The 13769-nt window shown below is 51.5% G+C and overlaps 1 protein-coding gene across 1 annotated transcript; it reads right to left on the minus strand.

The window, feature by feature from the left end:
• Positions 1 to 1042: 1042 nt before the first annotated feature.
• Positions 1043 to 13480, minus strand: dbt (dihydrolipoamide branched chain transacylase E2). Its single transcript, XM_070961668.1, has 11 exons — positions 13401 to 13480; positions 12347 to 12479; positions 11200 to 11275; positions 5962 to 6143; positions 5751 to 5878; positions 5372 to 5615; positions 4732 to 4898; positions 4554 to 4631; positions 4023 to 4214; positions 3856 to 3927; positions 1043 to 3399 (listed from the first exon to the last, which is right to left on the minus strand). The coding sequence occupies exons 1-11, from the start codon at positions 13443 to 13445 to the stop codon at positions 3232 to 3234; spliced, it is 1485 nt and encodes a 494-aa protein (XP_070817769.1). The 5' UTR covers positions 13446 to 13480; the 3' UTR covers positions 1043 to 3231.
• Positions 13481 to 13769: the final 289 nt, after the last annotated feature.

Raw genomic sequence — 13769 nt, forward strand, 5'->3', positions numbered from 1 at the left:
TTAGAAACGACTGACGCTGAAAACGTTCAAGACGCTTTAAGGACCAGCAAATGCACTGAAGCCTGATGGGAGCTTGAATTGGTCAGAACGAGTCTGTCCAGGCACATTAACCCCTCGACCACCACAAGCTGCAGTCGGAGGAGGCAGGCAGGTGAGGCGAGACAGCAGGTCTTCAGGTGTGGGACTGGAGCTGGACAGACTCAGTTACTCTGACACAGGTAAGACAAAACACCCGAGCACAGAGCAAAGCTCAAGGACAGCAGAGCTGCCGAGACGAGTCTTCAGGCCCGAGAACATGACGAGCTGATGACGACTGGCAAGGTTTTTATCCTGTGGCTGGTGAGCGTGGATTGGCTGCAGGAGAAACCAACACGACTCAAAGGGAAAGAGGAAAAACAGGTGAAGCTCAGCTGAATTTCAGACACCTCAGACACCATCAGCTTGTGGACCAGACAGAGCTTCTTCCAGCCAAATCAAGACAAGCGGAGATCCTCGTTACCGGAGCCAAAGCTGAGAGACAGGAAGTGTCCGAACACCTGAAGACCAGCTCAGACACCTGAGACCGCGACTCAGAGCTGAACTCTGTTTCTGTCATGGAGGGAATATTTCCGGTCAGAACGTTTCTGTCAACAAAGGAATATTTTCAATCTCCAGCAGGCCGGACGGCTCTGACGCTCTTCTGTCTGTTGAGTCTCAGAAAGCTGTTGGTCAGTTTTAGCTCGTACAGAACACAGCAGAACCAGTTCTGACGAAAACCAGACCAAGAGTACACATTAGTCCAATCTGAACACCTTCTCATCGGTCACCTGTCTGTCTGACTGTCTTCTGACTCAGACCTGTTGACTGGTCCTGAACCAGAACTAAAAGCCATTGTTAAGGTAAACCTGGACCAGCCTGAAGGTCTGAGGGGGTCTACACCTTTAAAGCACATCTAAGTCTTTCAAAGGTCACTTCCTCCTGAAGGCTTTTTTTATCTGACAGATGTTTTTTCTTTTCTATTCTACTTTATTTTCCTTGTTTTTCTGTTTTTTGTTGTTTATTTGCTCATTAAGCACTCTGTGTTGCATTTAAGCATGAATTGTGTTGTATGAATAAAGTTTATTGTAATAATTGGTTTTAGTTTTCAGGTTTTCAGATTTTATCTCTCCACGTTTTAAATCCTGCTTCAAGTTGTCAAACTGGCATTTTGTTATGTCCGTTTGATTGATTTCTCCCGGAAACACGTCGTCATCACACTCTCAGGGTTTGTGCATTTCAACTTTATTCAGTTCAAACAGTTCATGATGGAATCGTCTCAATAAACTCGTCTACGTGTCCCCGAAATACAAAACTGCTAAAAACAAAAACACAAAACAGGAAAAGTCGTTTAAACACGTGAGACAAACAGTCATGTAACATCCAACCAGCACCGCGTGGTCGTTACCCAGCAGCCCCCAGCACACCAGAGAAGCCCATCGCCATCGCCTGAACACATCATGACAAGGCGGAGACCTGATCCTGGACCAGTCTGACCTACAGATCTGCAGGTTCTTAACAGGTTCTGTGGGAGTAACTGTCTGTAGGAACATCACCGAAGCCGGTTCTGAGGAGAACCATCTGCTTCCAGCAGGTATCTGACAAGTCACAGCAGGTCGTGGCTCCGAATGAAAAGAGGAAACGAAAAGTGGAGACCACGAGGATCAGGTCTACAGCAGACCTCCTTCACACCAGCAGGAAGCAGACTTCACCTGAACCCTGTTGCTTCAGTTTGAATTTCTGTCATGAAGGTTGTCACCTGGTACTGAGCACAGATCCAGATCCAGAGGGGACCACCAGTCGACAGCTGTTAAAAATGATCTGGTCCAAAGAGGGACAGGTTGTGACCCTCTAAACAAAGTCTACCTGTGACGTCTCTGCAGGTTTATGTGATTAGTGATTACTGATCTTCAGGAAAACGATCCAGCAGAAATCTAATGTTCTTCAGAACCAGAGGGAACAGACGTTTACTGGATTCAGTTCTTCTGCTGATTCCTGGTGTGAACAAGGCCTCAAACAAACATGTCAGCACACGAACCAGAGGATTGATCAATCACGCTTTCCTGACTGATCGATCGATCCGATGGATCTGATGGGTCCAAACCATCAGATGGATCAGATGGATCTGATGGATCCAAACCATCAGATGGATCAGATGGATCCGATGGATCAGATGGATCAGATGGATCAGATGGATCTGATGGATCTGATGGATCCAAACCATCAGATGGATCAGATGGATCCGATGGATCCAATGGATCAGATGGATCAGATGGATCAGATGGATCAGATGGATCTGATGGATCTGATGGATCCGATGGATCCAAACCATCAGATGGATCAGATGGATCCGATGGATCCAATGGATCAGATGGATCAGATGGATCCGATGGATCCGATGGATCAGATGGATCTGATGGATCCAAACCATCAGATGGATCAGATGGATCCGATGGATCCGATGGATCAGATGGATCGGATGGATCAGATGGATCCGATGGATCCGATGGATCTGATGGATCCGATGGCAGCTTACCAGCAGTAGGAGTCTGAGCTTGGAACCCAAAGTTAAAAGCCAGACTCAACACTTATTATTTCTGAATGAGATGTTGACAGACATGTTTCTGAGCCGCCAGAACGTTTTTATCAATATTAATTATTATTCAGCTTCAGTCAATAACCTGAACGTGCAGCTGATTTGCTTTGGGCTCAAATATGTGAACCTGACGTGTTTTCTAAATGTGAGCGAGCCTGACCAGAATGTCTGCCACCATCAGCCACATCGCTGCCTTAGAGGATCAGACTCATTTCACGCTGAACATGAATCCAACGTTAACCGGGTGGCAGGCTGCTGCTGTAGGTGAGAGGAAGAATCCATCGTCATCGTCAACGATTTGAAAGGAATTTTAAAAACGTTAACGTCAAACTTTCAGTTTGAACCTGAAAACTAGATGAGGTCCAGAGGAGTGAAGAGCTGAACTTGGTTCAGCACCTCCCGTCTCCGCTCTGTGTGCGTTATTGGTCGGCATGGAAACAACATGATTGACAGGTTGACCCCCCTCCTCCCACCACCTTGCTCAAAGGCAACAAGGAAACGACAGTGAGTGAACAGAAAGGCCTTGAACAGAAAGAGGAAGCAAGGTGGTGGGCGGAGGGAAGGTCTGTTAGCGTGGGTCTCTGTCCTCTCCGGGGCTGATGGGAAATGCTCCTCTCTGTTTATTTGAGGTCCAGCATCATGCTGGCCGGGTTCTCCAGGTACTCCTTCCACAGGTTGGAGAAGCGACACATGGTGGCCCCGTCGATGATGCGATGATCCGCCGACCAGCTGACATTCATGATGTGAGCTCGGACCACCTGACCGCCGGCATCGAACCGAGGGAGAATCTGACGGCCAAATGAAGCACAGGATGGAAGAGGTCAGGATGACTTTCACAACCGTCAGGCTTTGGGTTTTAGTTTGAAGTTTCTGTCTCTTTAAAAAAAGTCTAAAGATTTCAGCAAAGCGGCGGCAAATCACAAGGTGAACCGAGCCGATCCGAATCCAACTTATTCTGTTCTGTGAATCTTGTTTTTTAAATTTCACACATTTGAAATGTTGCTGGGACTCTGCTCCTAACCTCAACCTTCACCCAAACCCACCAAACAAAACCAAATATCGGCCTGAGGGTCCATCCAGGCAGGATGAAGGAGGTGGAGGAGGAGGGTGCTGAACCTTCCTCACTTATTCTGCTCCTCACTGTAACTACAGCGACTTTACAGGATCTGTACCAGACGTGTTGTGGCTTTATAACGGTCAGACAGTCCTGATGCTCCAGGTGCCTGGAAAAGTTTGGAACCCACCTGGATTTTTCCCAGAGCTCCGATGGCGACTTCAGGGGGAAGAATGACGGGCTTAGCGTACGTCCCTCCAATCTGGTTTAGATCAAACACAGCAAGCACATTAGCGCTGCAGCAGCAGGCTCTCACTTCAGGTTCAGCTGCCACGTTCTTGTTCTTGTCGGACTCACCGATCCGATGTTGGACAGGGTGAACGTTCCTCCGCTGAGATCGGCGGTCCCCAGCTGACCGGCAGCTCCGAGCGCTTGCAGACGGTTTAACTCCTGAGCGACCTCAAACACACTGAGCAGCTGAACGTTCTTCACATTAGGAACCAGCAGACCCTGACTGGTGTCCATCGCCAGGCCGATGTTATGAGACGCCTGAGACAACAACGAGCCGTCAACAAAACACAAAAATCTATTTTTCAACAGTAAATCTAACTGAACATTCTTGATTATTACTATTGTCTGGTTTAAACAGAAGACAAAGCGAGTCCTTCACGATCTTTTAAAAGAGGAAACAGGCCTCTAACAGCGCAATCAATCAATACTGCATGTGCTGGTACGTTCTGCAGCGCAGCAACATGTATCTGAATACTTCAAGGACGTGAAATGGGATCACGTCGGTTTCCTCTTTGAAACAACGCAAATAAATGTAAGAGAAGAAGAGTCGAACAGAAAAACCCAACTTGATGAAGTGGAGAAGGTCAGACTGGTCACCTTGTACGTGATGTTCTGGCAGCCTTCATCCACCGAGGCATTGAGGATCGGAAAGTGCAGGAGGCCGAGGGAGGCGGCCTGGACCAATGAGAGCACAGCATTAACATCGACACTGAACAGTTAGCCAATCGGCTTCAAGCAAACAGGAAGGTTTTCATCATCTCGACTGTAGTAACACCTTGATGAAGAACGGCATGTAGCTCAGTCTGACGCCTCGACCCTCAGTGACGGACTTGAGTTCAGCTCTCAAAGACACCAGGCGGCTCAGGTCGACTTCATCGCAGTAACCAAAGTGAGGAATCTTCAGAGCCGCATTCATCGTCTTCACCATCGCTTTATGGAAACCTGGACACAAGAAAACCACCAGCAGGCCTTGACTCAGCCACTTACCCTTAAATGTGAAGAAGTGCTGAGAGAACCTGTTTCATGACTTTCACATCAGCTGCTCTCAGTGGTCCCCGGCAGCAATGACGGCGGACAGAAGGAGCTCCTGTCCGTCCGTCAGCCGGCTGCTCCTCCTTTAAACCCCCTCCTTCATGTTTCTTCCTTCTAACTTGTTTTAACATCTCACTGTGAAATCTGACCTCTGTTTGAAAAAGGAGGAAGTAAATAATGTTGCTAATCTGATACATGCTAACATGCTAACATAGAACCGATATGACACCAGTCTTTGTCAGTCCACAGTAAACGGTGCTTCTTCTTCTATTCATGAAAGAGATGATTTGACTCATTAGACACTGACCCGACAAACAGCTGAGGCGGCAAACTACCGACAAACATCTTCATGTTTTAATGCTTCTTAGAAAACCGGCTCTGACCTTTGAGGGGCTCGGTGACGTCCTTTCCGGTGAAGACAGGTCTGGGTGTTGTGGGTGGAGGTTTAACGGCTGCCGGAGTGCTCACAGGCCTGGCAGCAGCGGCAGCGGCTGGAGGTGGAGGCTGGATCTCCTGGAAAAGGGTCGGAGGCAGGATGGCTCCCGTCTGCTTTGCCAGGTAGTTCAAGATGTCCTCCTTCAGGATCCGTCCGTCTTTCCCTGTCCCCACAACCTCACTAAGCTTAATCTGTGAGTAAGACCAGTTAAACCAATTACACTTGGGAGAAACTGGGATCACTGCAATGGGCTGGAGACACAGGGGTAAACCAGTGACACAGACTTAGGCAGACTGGGAACACTGGACAAAGTGGGACAGACTTACGTTGTTCTCCATGGCAAGGCGTCTGACAGCAGGCGTGGCCTGGGTCTTGTGACCTTTGATCTCCTGGTGGGTGTGTTCTTCTCGAGCCATAGCCGGCGTCTCCACCACGTCCTCCTCCTGGATCACCTCTGAACAACAACGGTGGGGTTTTAGTCGAAGTAGAACAGGAAACAGTGAAAAGCTGGTTCCTGAAGTTGACGTTGTGTCTCACCTGAACTGGACTCCGTCTCGATGTCGACCAGTGGTTTGCCCACTAAGGCGGTGGCGTCCACATCGTAGTAGAGTTTTTTGATGACTCCGTCGTAGCGGCTGGTGATGGTGACCGATGCCTTGTCGCTCTGAACCTCACAGATACTGTCGAACTGAGACACCTTATCGCCCTCCTTCACGTACCTGTGAGACAAAACTGTGTCTTTAGAGGGCAAAGAGGAGACACCACAGACTGGGAATGGTTTCAGTAGTTTGACAGGACTCAGGTAATGTCTCTGGTCCCGGGTAGTTCCTGTGGTCTCTGTAGCTTTGTGCTCTTTGCCGTGTCTTTGTAGTGGTCTTTGTGAGTCTTAGTACGTTTGTGGTCTCAGTGTTGACGCGGTCTCTGTAGGCCCGGTGGTCTCGGTGTCAACGTGGTCTCTGTAGGTCTGGTGGTCTCTGTGTCGACATGGTCTCTGTAGGTCTGGTGGTATCTGTGTCGACATGGTCTCTGTAGGTCTGGTGGTCTCAGTGTCCACATGGTCTTTGTAGGTCTGGTGGTCTCTGTAGGTCTGGTGGTCTCTGTAGGTCTGGTGGTCTCTGTGTCAATGTGGTCTCTGTAGGTCTGGTGGTCTCTGTGTCGACATGGTCTCTGTAGGTCTGGTGGTCTCAGTGTTGACGTGGTCTCTGTAGGACTGGTGGTCTCTGTAGGTCTGGTGGTCTCTGTAGGTCTGGTGGTCTCAGTGTCGACATGGTCTTTGTAGGTCTGGTGGTCTCTGTAGGTCTGGTGGTCTCAGTGTCGACATGGTCTCTGTAGGTCTGGTGGTGTCTGTGTCGACGTGGTCTCTGTAGGTCTGGCGGTCTCTGTGTTGACGTGGTCTCTGTAGGACTGGTGGTCTCTGTAGGTCTGGTGGTCTCTGTAGGTCTGGTGGTCTCAGTGTCGACATGGTCTTTGTAGGTCTGGTGGTCTCTGTAGGTCTGGTGGTCTCAGTGTCGACATGGTCTCTGTAGGACTGGTGGTCTCTGTAGGTCTGGTGGTCTCTGTAGGTCTGGTGGTCTCAGTGTCGACATGGTCTTTGTAGGTCTGGTGGTCTCTGTAGGTCTGGTGGTCTCAGTGTCGACATGGTCTCTGTAGGACTGGTGGTCTCTGTAGGTCTGGTGGTCTCAGTGTCGACATGGTCTTTGTAGGTCTGGTGGTCTCTGTAGGTCTGGTGGTCTCAGTGTCGACATGGTCTCTGTAGGTCTGGTGGTGTCTGTGTCGACGTGGTCTCTGTAGGTCTGGCGGTCTCTGTAGGTCTGGTGGTCTCAGTGTCAACGTGTTCGCTGTAGGTCTGGTGGTCTCTGTGTCGACGTGGTCTCTGTAGGTCTGGTGGTCTCAGTGTCGACATGGTCTTTGTAGGTCTGGTGGTCTCAGTGTCGACATGGTCTTTGTAGGTCTGGTGGTCTCAGTGTCGACATGGTCTCTGTAGGTCTGGTGGTCTCAGTGTTGACGTGGTCTCTGTAGGACTGGTGGTCTCTGTAGGTCTGGTAGTCTCTGTAGGTCTGGTAGTCTCTGTGTCGACGTGGTCTCTGTAGGTCTGGTGGTCTCAGTGTCGACGTGGTCTCTGTAGGTCTGGTGGTCTCTGTAGGTCTGGTGGTCTCAGTGTCGACATGGTCTTTGTAGGTCTGGTGGTCTCTGTAGGTCTGGTGGTCTCAGTGTCGACATGGTCTCTGTAGGTCTGGTGGTGTCTGTGTCGACGTGGTCTCTGTAGGTCTGGCGGTCTCTGTAGGTCTGGTGGTCTCAGTGTCAACGTGTTCGCTGTAGGTCTGGTGGTCTCTGTAGGTCTGGTGGTCTCAGTGTCGACATGGTCTCTGTAGGTCTGGTGGTCTCTGTAGGTCTGGTGGTCTCAGTGTCGACATGGTCTTTGTAGGTCTGGTGGTCTCAGTGTCGACATGGTCTCTGTAGGTCTGGTGGTCTCAGTGTTGACGTGGTCTCTGTAGGACTGGTGGTCTCTGTAGGTCTGGTAGTCTCTGTAGGTCTGGTAGTCTCTGTGTCGACGTGGTCTCTGTAGGTCTGGTGGTCTCAGTGTCGACGTGGTCTCTGTAGGTCTGGTGGTCTCTGTAGGTCTGGTGGTCTCTGTAGGTCTGGTGGTCTCAGTGTCGACATGGTCTTTGTAGGTCTGGTGGTCTCTGTAGGTCTGGTGGTCTCAGTGTCGACATGGTCTCTGTAGGTCTGGTGGTGTCTGTGTCGACGTGGTCTCTGTAGGTCTGGCGGTCTCTGTAGGTCTGGTGGTCTCTGTAGGTCTGGTAGTCTCTGTAGGTCTGGTAGTCTCTGTGTCGACGTGGTCTCTGTAGGTCTGGTGGTCTCAGTGTCGACGTGGTCTCTGTAGGTCTGGTGGTCTCTGTAGGTCTGGTGGTCTCAGTGTCGACATGGTCTTTGTAGGTCTGGTGGTCTCTGTAGGTCTGGTGGTCTCAGTGTCGACATGGTCTCTGTAGGTCTGGTGGTGTCTGTGTCGACGTGGTCTCTGTAGGTCTGGCGGTCTCTGTAGGTCTGGTGGTCTCAGTGTCAACGTGTTCGCTGTAGGTCTGGTGGTCTCTGTAGGTCTGGTGGTCTCAGTGTCGACATGGTCTCTGTAGGTCTGGTGGTCTCTGTAGGTCTGGTGGTCTCAGTGTCGACATGGTCTTTGTAGGTCTGGTGGTCTCAGTGTCGACATGGTCTCTGTAGGTCTGGTGGTCTCAGTGTTGACGTGGTCTCTGTAGGACTGGTGGTCTCTGTAGGTCTGGTAGTCTCTGTAGGTCTGGTAGTCTCTGTGTCGACGTGGTCTCTGTAGGTCTGGTGGTCTCAGTGTCGACGTGGTCTCTGTAGGTCTGGTGGTCTCTGTAGGTCTGGTGGTCTCTGTAGGTCTGGTGGTCTCAGTGTCGACATGGTCTTTGTAGGTCTGGTGGTCTCTGTAGGTCTGGTGGTCTCAGTGTCGACATGGTCTCTGTAGGTCTGGTGGTGTCTGTGTCGACGTGGTCTCTGTAGGTCTGGCGGTCTCTGTAGGTCTGGTGGTCTCAGTGTCAACGTGTTCGCTGTAGGTCTGGTGGTCTCTGTAGGTCTGGTGGTCTCTGTGTCGACGTGGTCTCTGTAGGTCTGGTGGTCTCAGTGTCGACATGGTCTCTGTAGGTCTGGTGGTCTCTGTAGGTCTGGTGGTCTCAGTGTCGACATGGTCTTTGTAGGTCTGGTGGTCTCAGTGTCGACATGGTCTCTGTAGGTCTGGTGGTCTCAGTGTTGACGTGGTCTCTGTAGGACTGGTGGTCTCTGTAGGTCTGGTAGTCTCTGTAGGTCTGGTAGTCTCTGTGTCGACGTGGTCTCTGTAGGTCTGGTGGTCTCAGTGTCGACGTGGTCTCTGTAGGTCTGGTGGTCTCTGTAGGTCTGGTGGTCTCTGTAGGTCTGGTGGTCTCAGTGTCGACATGGTCTCTGTAGGTCTGGTGGTGTCTGTGTCGACGTGGTCTCTGTAGGTCTGGTGGTCTCAGTGTCGACGTGGTCTCTGTAGGTCTGGTTGTCTCTGTAGGTCTGGTGGTGTCTGTGTCGACATGGTCTCTGTAGGTCTGGTGGTCTCAGTGTCGACATGGTCTCTGTAGGTCTGGTGGTGTCTGTGTCGACGTGGTCTCTGTAGGTCTGGTGGTCTCTGTGTCGACGTGGTCTCTGTAGGTCTGGTGGTCTCTGTGTCGACGTGGTCTCTGTAGGTCTGGTGGTCTCAGTGTCGACGTGGTCTCTGTAGGTCTGGTGGTGTCTGTGTCGACGTGATCTCTGTAGGTCTGGTGGTGTCTGTGTCGACGTGGTCTCTGTAGGTCTGGTGGTCTCTGTGTCGACGTGGTCTCTGTAGGTCTGGTGGTCTCTGTGTCGACGTGGTCTCTGTAGGTCTGGTGGTCTCTGTAGGTCTGGTGGTCTCTGTGTCGACGTGGTCTCTGTAGGTCTGGTGGTCTCTGTGTCGACATGGTCTCTGTAGGTCTGGTGGTCTCAGTGTCGACATGGTCTCTGTAGGTCTGGTGGTCTCTGTAGGTCTGGTGGTCTCAGTGTCGACATGGTCTTTGTAGGTCTGGTGGTCTCTGTAGGTCTGGTGGTCTCTGTGTCGACGTGGTCTCTGTAGGTCTGGTGGTCTCTGTGTCGACGTGGTCTCTGTAGGTCTGGTGGTCTCAGTGTCGACGTGGTCTCTGTAGGTCTGGTGGTCTCAGTGTTGACGTGGTCTCTGTAGGACTGGTGGTCTCTGTAGGTCTGGTAGTCTCTGTAGGTCTGGTGGTCTCTGTGTCGACGTGGTCTCTGTAGGTCTGGTGGTCTCTGTGTCGACGTGGTCTCTGTAGGTCTGGTGGTCTCAGTGTCGACGTGGTCTCTGTAGGTCTGGTGGTCTCTGTAGGTCTGGTGGTCTCTGTGTCGACGTGGTCTCTGTAGGTCTGGTGGTCTCTGTAGGTCTGGTGGTCTCTGTGTCGACATGGTCTCTGTAGGTCTGGTGGTCTCAGTGTCGACGTGGTCTCTGTAGGTCTGGTGGTCTCTGTAGGTCTGGTGGTCTCTGTGTCGACGTGGTCTCTGTAGGTCTGGTGGTCTCAGTGTCGACGTGGTCTCTGTAGGTCTGGTGGTCTCTGTAGGTCTGGTGGTCTCAGTGTCGACATGGTCTCTGTAGGTCTGGTGGTGTCTGTGTCGACATGGTCTCTGTAGGTCTGGTGGTCTCTGTGTCGACGTGGTCTCTGTAGGTCTGGTGGTCTCAGTGTCGACATGGTCTTTGTAGGTCTGGTGGTCTCTGTAGGTCTGGTGGTCTCAGTGTCGACATGGTCTCTGTAGGTCTGGTGGTGTCTGTGTCGACGTGGTCTCTGTAGGTCTGGTGGTCTCAGTGTCGACGTGGTCTCTGTAGGTCTGGTGGTCTCTGTAGGTCTGGTGGTCTCAGTGTCGACATGGTCTCTGTAGGTCTGGTGGTGTCTGTGTCGACGTGGTCTCTGTGGGTCTGGTGGTCTCTGTGTCGACGTGGTCTCTGTAGGTCTGGTGGTGTCTGTGTCAACGTGGTCTCTGTAGGTCTGGTGGTCTCTGTAGGTCTGGTGGTCTCTGTGTCGACGTGGTCTCTGTAGGTCTGGTGGTCTCTGTAGGTCTGGTGGTCTCTGTAGGTCTGGTGGTCTCTGTGTCGACGTGGTCTCTGTAGGTCTGGTGGTCTCTGTGTCGACGTGGTCTCTGTAGGTCTGGTGGTCTCTGTAGGTCTGGTGGTCTCTGTGTCGACGTGGTCTCTGTAGGTCTGGTGGTCTCTGTACGTACCACTCCTTCACCGTCACCTCCATGATTCCCTCTCCGATGTCTGACAGCTTGAACTGGACAACTGGTCCTCGACTCACTGCAGGTAAAGACACAGAGACATCACCACCACCACTTCCTCAGGACGTCAGACCTGCAGATCTGGACTGTCTGAACATCCAGGAAACCCTGAACCTGTAACGGCTCACTGTAACTCGTTAGCATTCGCTGTTTCATGAGTGAAGGATGGGGGGGGGGCAGAGAAGGGGGGGCTGAGGGAGAGAGAGGGAGTGGGCGAGGGGAGAGGGAGAGAGAGAGTGGGAGAGAGAGAGAGAGGGAGGGGGGAGGGAGAGAGAGGGAGGGGGGAGGGGAGAGGGAGAGTGGGAGAGAGAGAGAGAGAGAGGAGGGGGGAGGGAGAGAGAGGGAGGGGGGAGGGGAGAGGGAGAGTGGGAGAGAGAGAGAGAGAGAGGAGGGGGGAGGGAGAGAGAGGGAGGGGGGAGGGAGGGAGGGGGAGAGAGAGAGTGGGAGAGGGAGGGGGAGGGAGATAGAGGGAGGGGGGAAGGGAGGGGGAGAAAGATAGAGAAGGAGAGGGAGAGAGAGAGAGGGGGGGAGGGGGGGAGTGGGAGAGAGAGAGGGAGGGAGGAGGGGGGAGAGAGATAGAGAAGGAGAGGGAGAGAGAGAGAGAAAGAGAGAGAGAGAGAGAGAGAAAGAGAGTGGGAGAGGAGAGAGGGAGGGGGAGGGGGGGGAGTGGATGAGAGACAGAGAGAGAGGGAGAGAGAGGGGGAGAGAGAGGGAGGGGGGAGAGAGAAAGAGAGGGAGGGGGGAGAGAAAGGGGGGGGAGAGAGAGAGAGAGAGAGAGGGAGAGAGGGAACTTCCTGCTTTTTGATATTCTGCTCTAAGTTCGATTGCGTCGTTGTCATCAGGTCTGTTCATGTTGTCTGAAGTGGCCCCACATCTGGTTCCTGGATTCCTGAAACTGGACTAACCGGATCTGAACTCTGCTGACGTGTTATTGACGGACTCTGAACTGGAGGTTCAGACTCTTCAGAGTAAAACTCTTTAAAAAGCATTAAAGCATCTAAGAAAAACTGCAAACTGGCCCTGAAACAAGACCATCAGGAAGACTGGTCCCTGCTGGTCTGGACTGTGGTCCCTGCTGGTCTGGACTTACCGACAGCGGTGTGGAGCGTCCTGCTACTGAACATCTGGAGGTTTTTGTCACATCTGAAGGTGAGCGGCTGCAGCGTTCTGTCAGATCTGAAGTTCTGCAGCCGGAAACATCGACGGCGGTACTGCTGACTGAGCTGGGACAAAAACAAAAGGCACAAAGATCACCTGTGCGGTTCTACAGAGATCACCTGTGTGGTTCTACAAAGATCACCTGTGCGGTTCTACAGAGATCACCTGTGCGGTTCTACAAAGATCACCTGTGTGGTTCTACAAAGATCACCTGTGTGGTTCTACAAAGATCACCTGTGCAGTTCTACAAAGATCACCTGTGTGGTTCTACAAAGATCACCTGTGTGGTTCTACGCAGCACAGTGCAGATAGGTCGAGTCCACATGGACGCGCATCATGTCAGCAGCAGAATGAGTCTGTTCCTGTCAGTCTAGACTCAGTCCGCAGTGATCAGCATCATGACTTCAGCAGGTCTCACAGGGAAAAACTCATTGTCTGCTTCACCTGTGATTTTTACTTCCAACAGTGGTTTCAGACTGGGGTTTTTTCTACCTTGACTGAAGTCAAAGAACTGAATACTTCCTGACGGCAGCCCTGATCCTGATCCAGCATGATCACTGTAAACACTGCAGAGGTTCTCTGTAAATCTACTGCACCCTCAGCTAGCAGCAGCCTGTTAGCTGTTAGCAGTCTGACTCCCTCAGCCGAGCGTGACCGAGCAGCTGGTTCACCTGTAGCATTTGCTAAAAGAAGCTAACTGTATGCTAACACAGCAGTCAACAGATATGACCGGTTCGTTCAACAGCGAACAGGTAACACTGAGCGACTGTCAGACAGATAGCGGCCGGCTGTTCGCTCTGACTTTACTTCATGCTGTTAGCATTAGCATCAGAGTTGGCATAGCAGTAGAAGTTAGAATTCAGCAGCTGACAGGCTAAGCTATCGAGCTGGTCGAAAGACGGAGGGATGGCGTCAGAGTTAGCTCCACGTTAGCAGCACAAACAAACGGACAGAAAGCAGGAACATTCAAACTTTCCATTTCTCACCAGCAGTCTGAACACAGTGAAGGAGCCTCTGGTCACCGCCGCCATCTTTCCTCTCTGCTACCCCCCCGGGTGACGTCACACCCGCACGCCCCTCCAGCAGCCAATCATCATTCAGGGACTTCTTCTCCTTTACTTCCAGCAGACTGGACGCAGGATCTGCATCACGCTGTCACCAAGCGGTCAGCAGGCGAAGTACAGAAACGTCTTTTTCAGTTCATACTATTCTTTGAACTTAATGTGATATTTATAAGCACTTCAAATATTTTTCCATTGACTTAAATAAAAACAGCAGGATTGGAATAACGAGAATAACTTTTATCTTCGTTTTAAAAATAAAATTCAGACGATTTCATCCTTTTTGTTTACTGC

Source organism: Chaetodon trifascialis, chromosome 4, assembly GCF_039877785.1.
Source record: "Chaetodon trifascialis isolate fChaTrf1 chromosome 4, fChaTrf1.hap1, whole genome shotgun sequence".
Lineage (NCBI taxonomy): Eukaryota > Metazoa > Chordata > Actinopteri > Chaetodontiformes > Chaetodontidae > Chaetodon > Chaetodon trifascialis.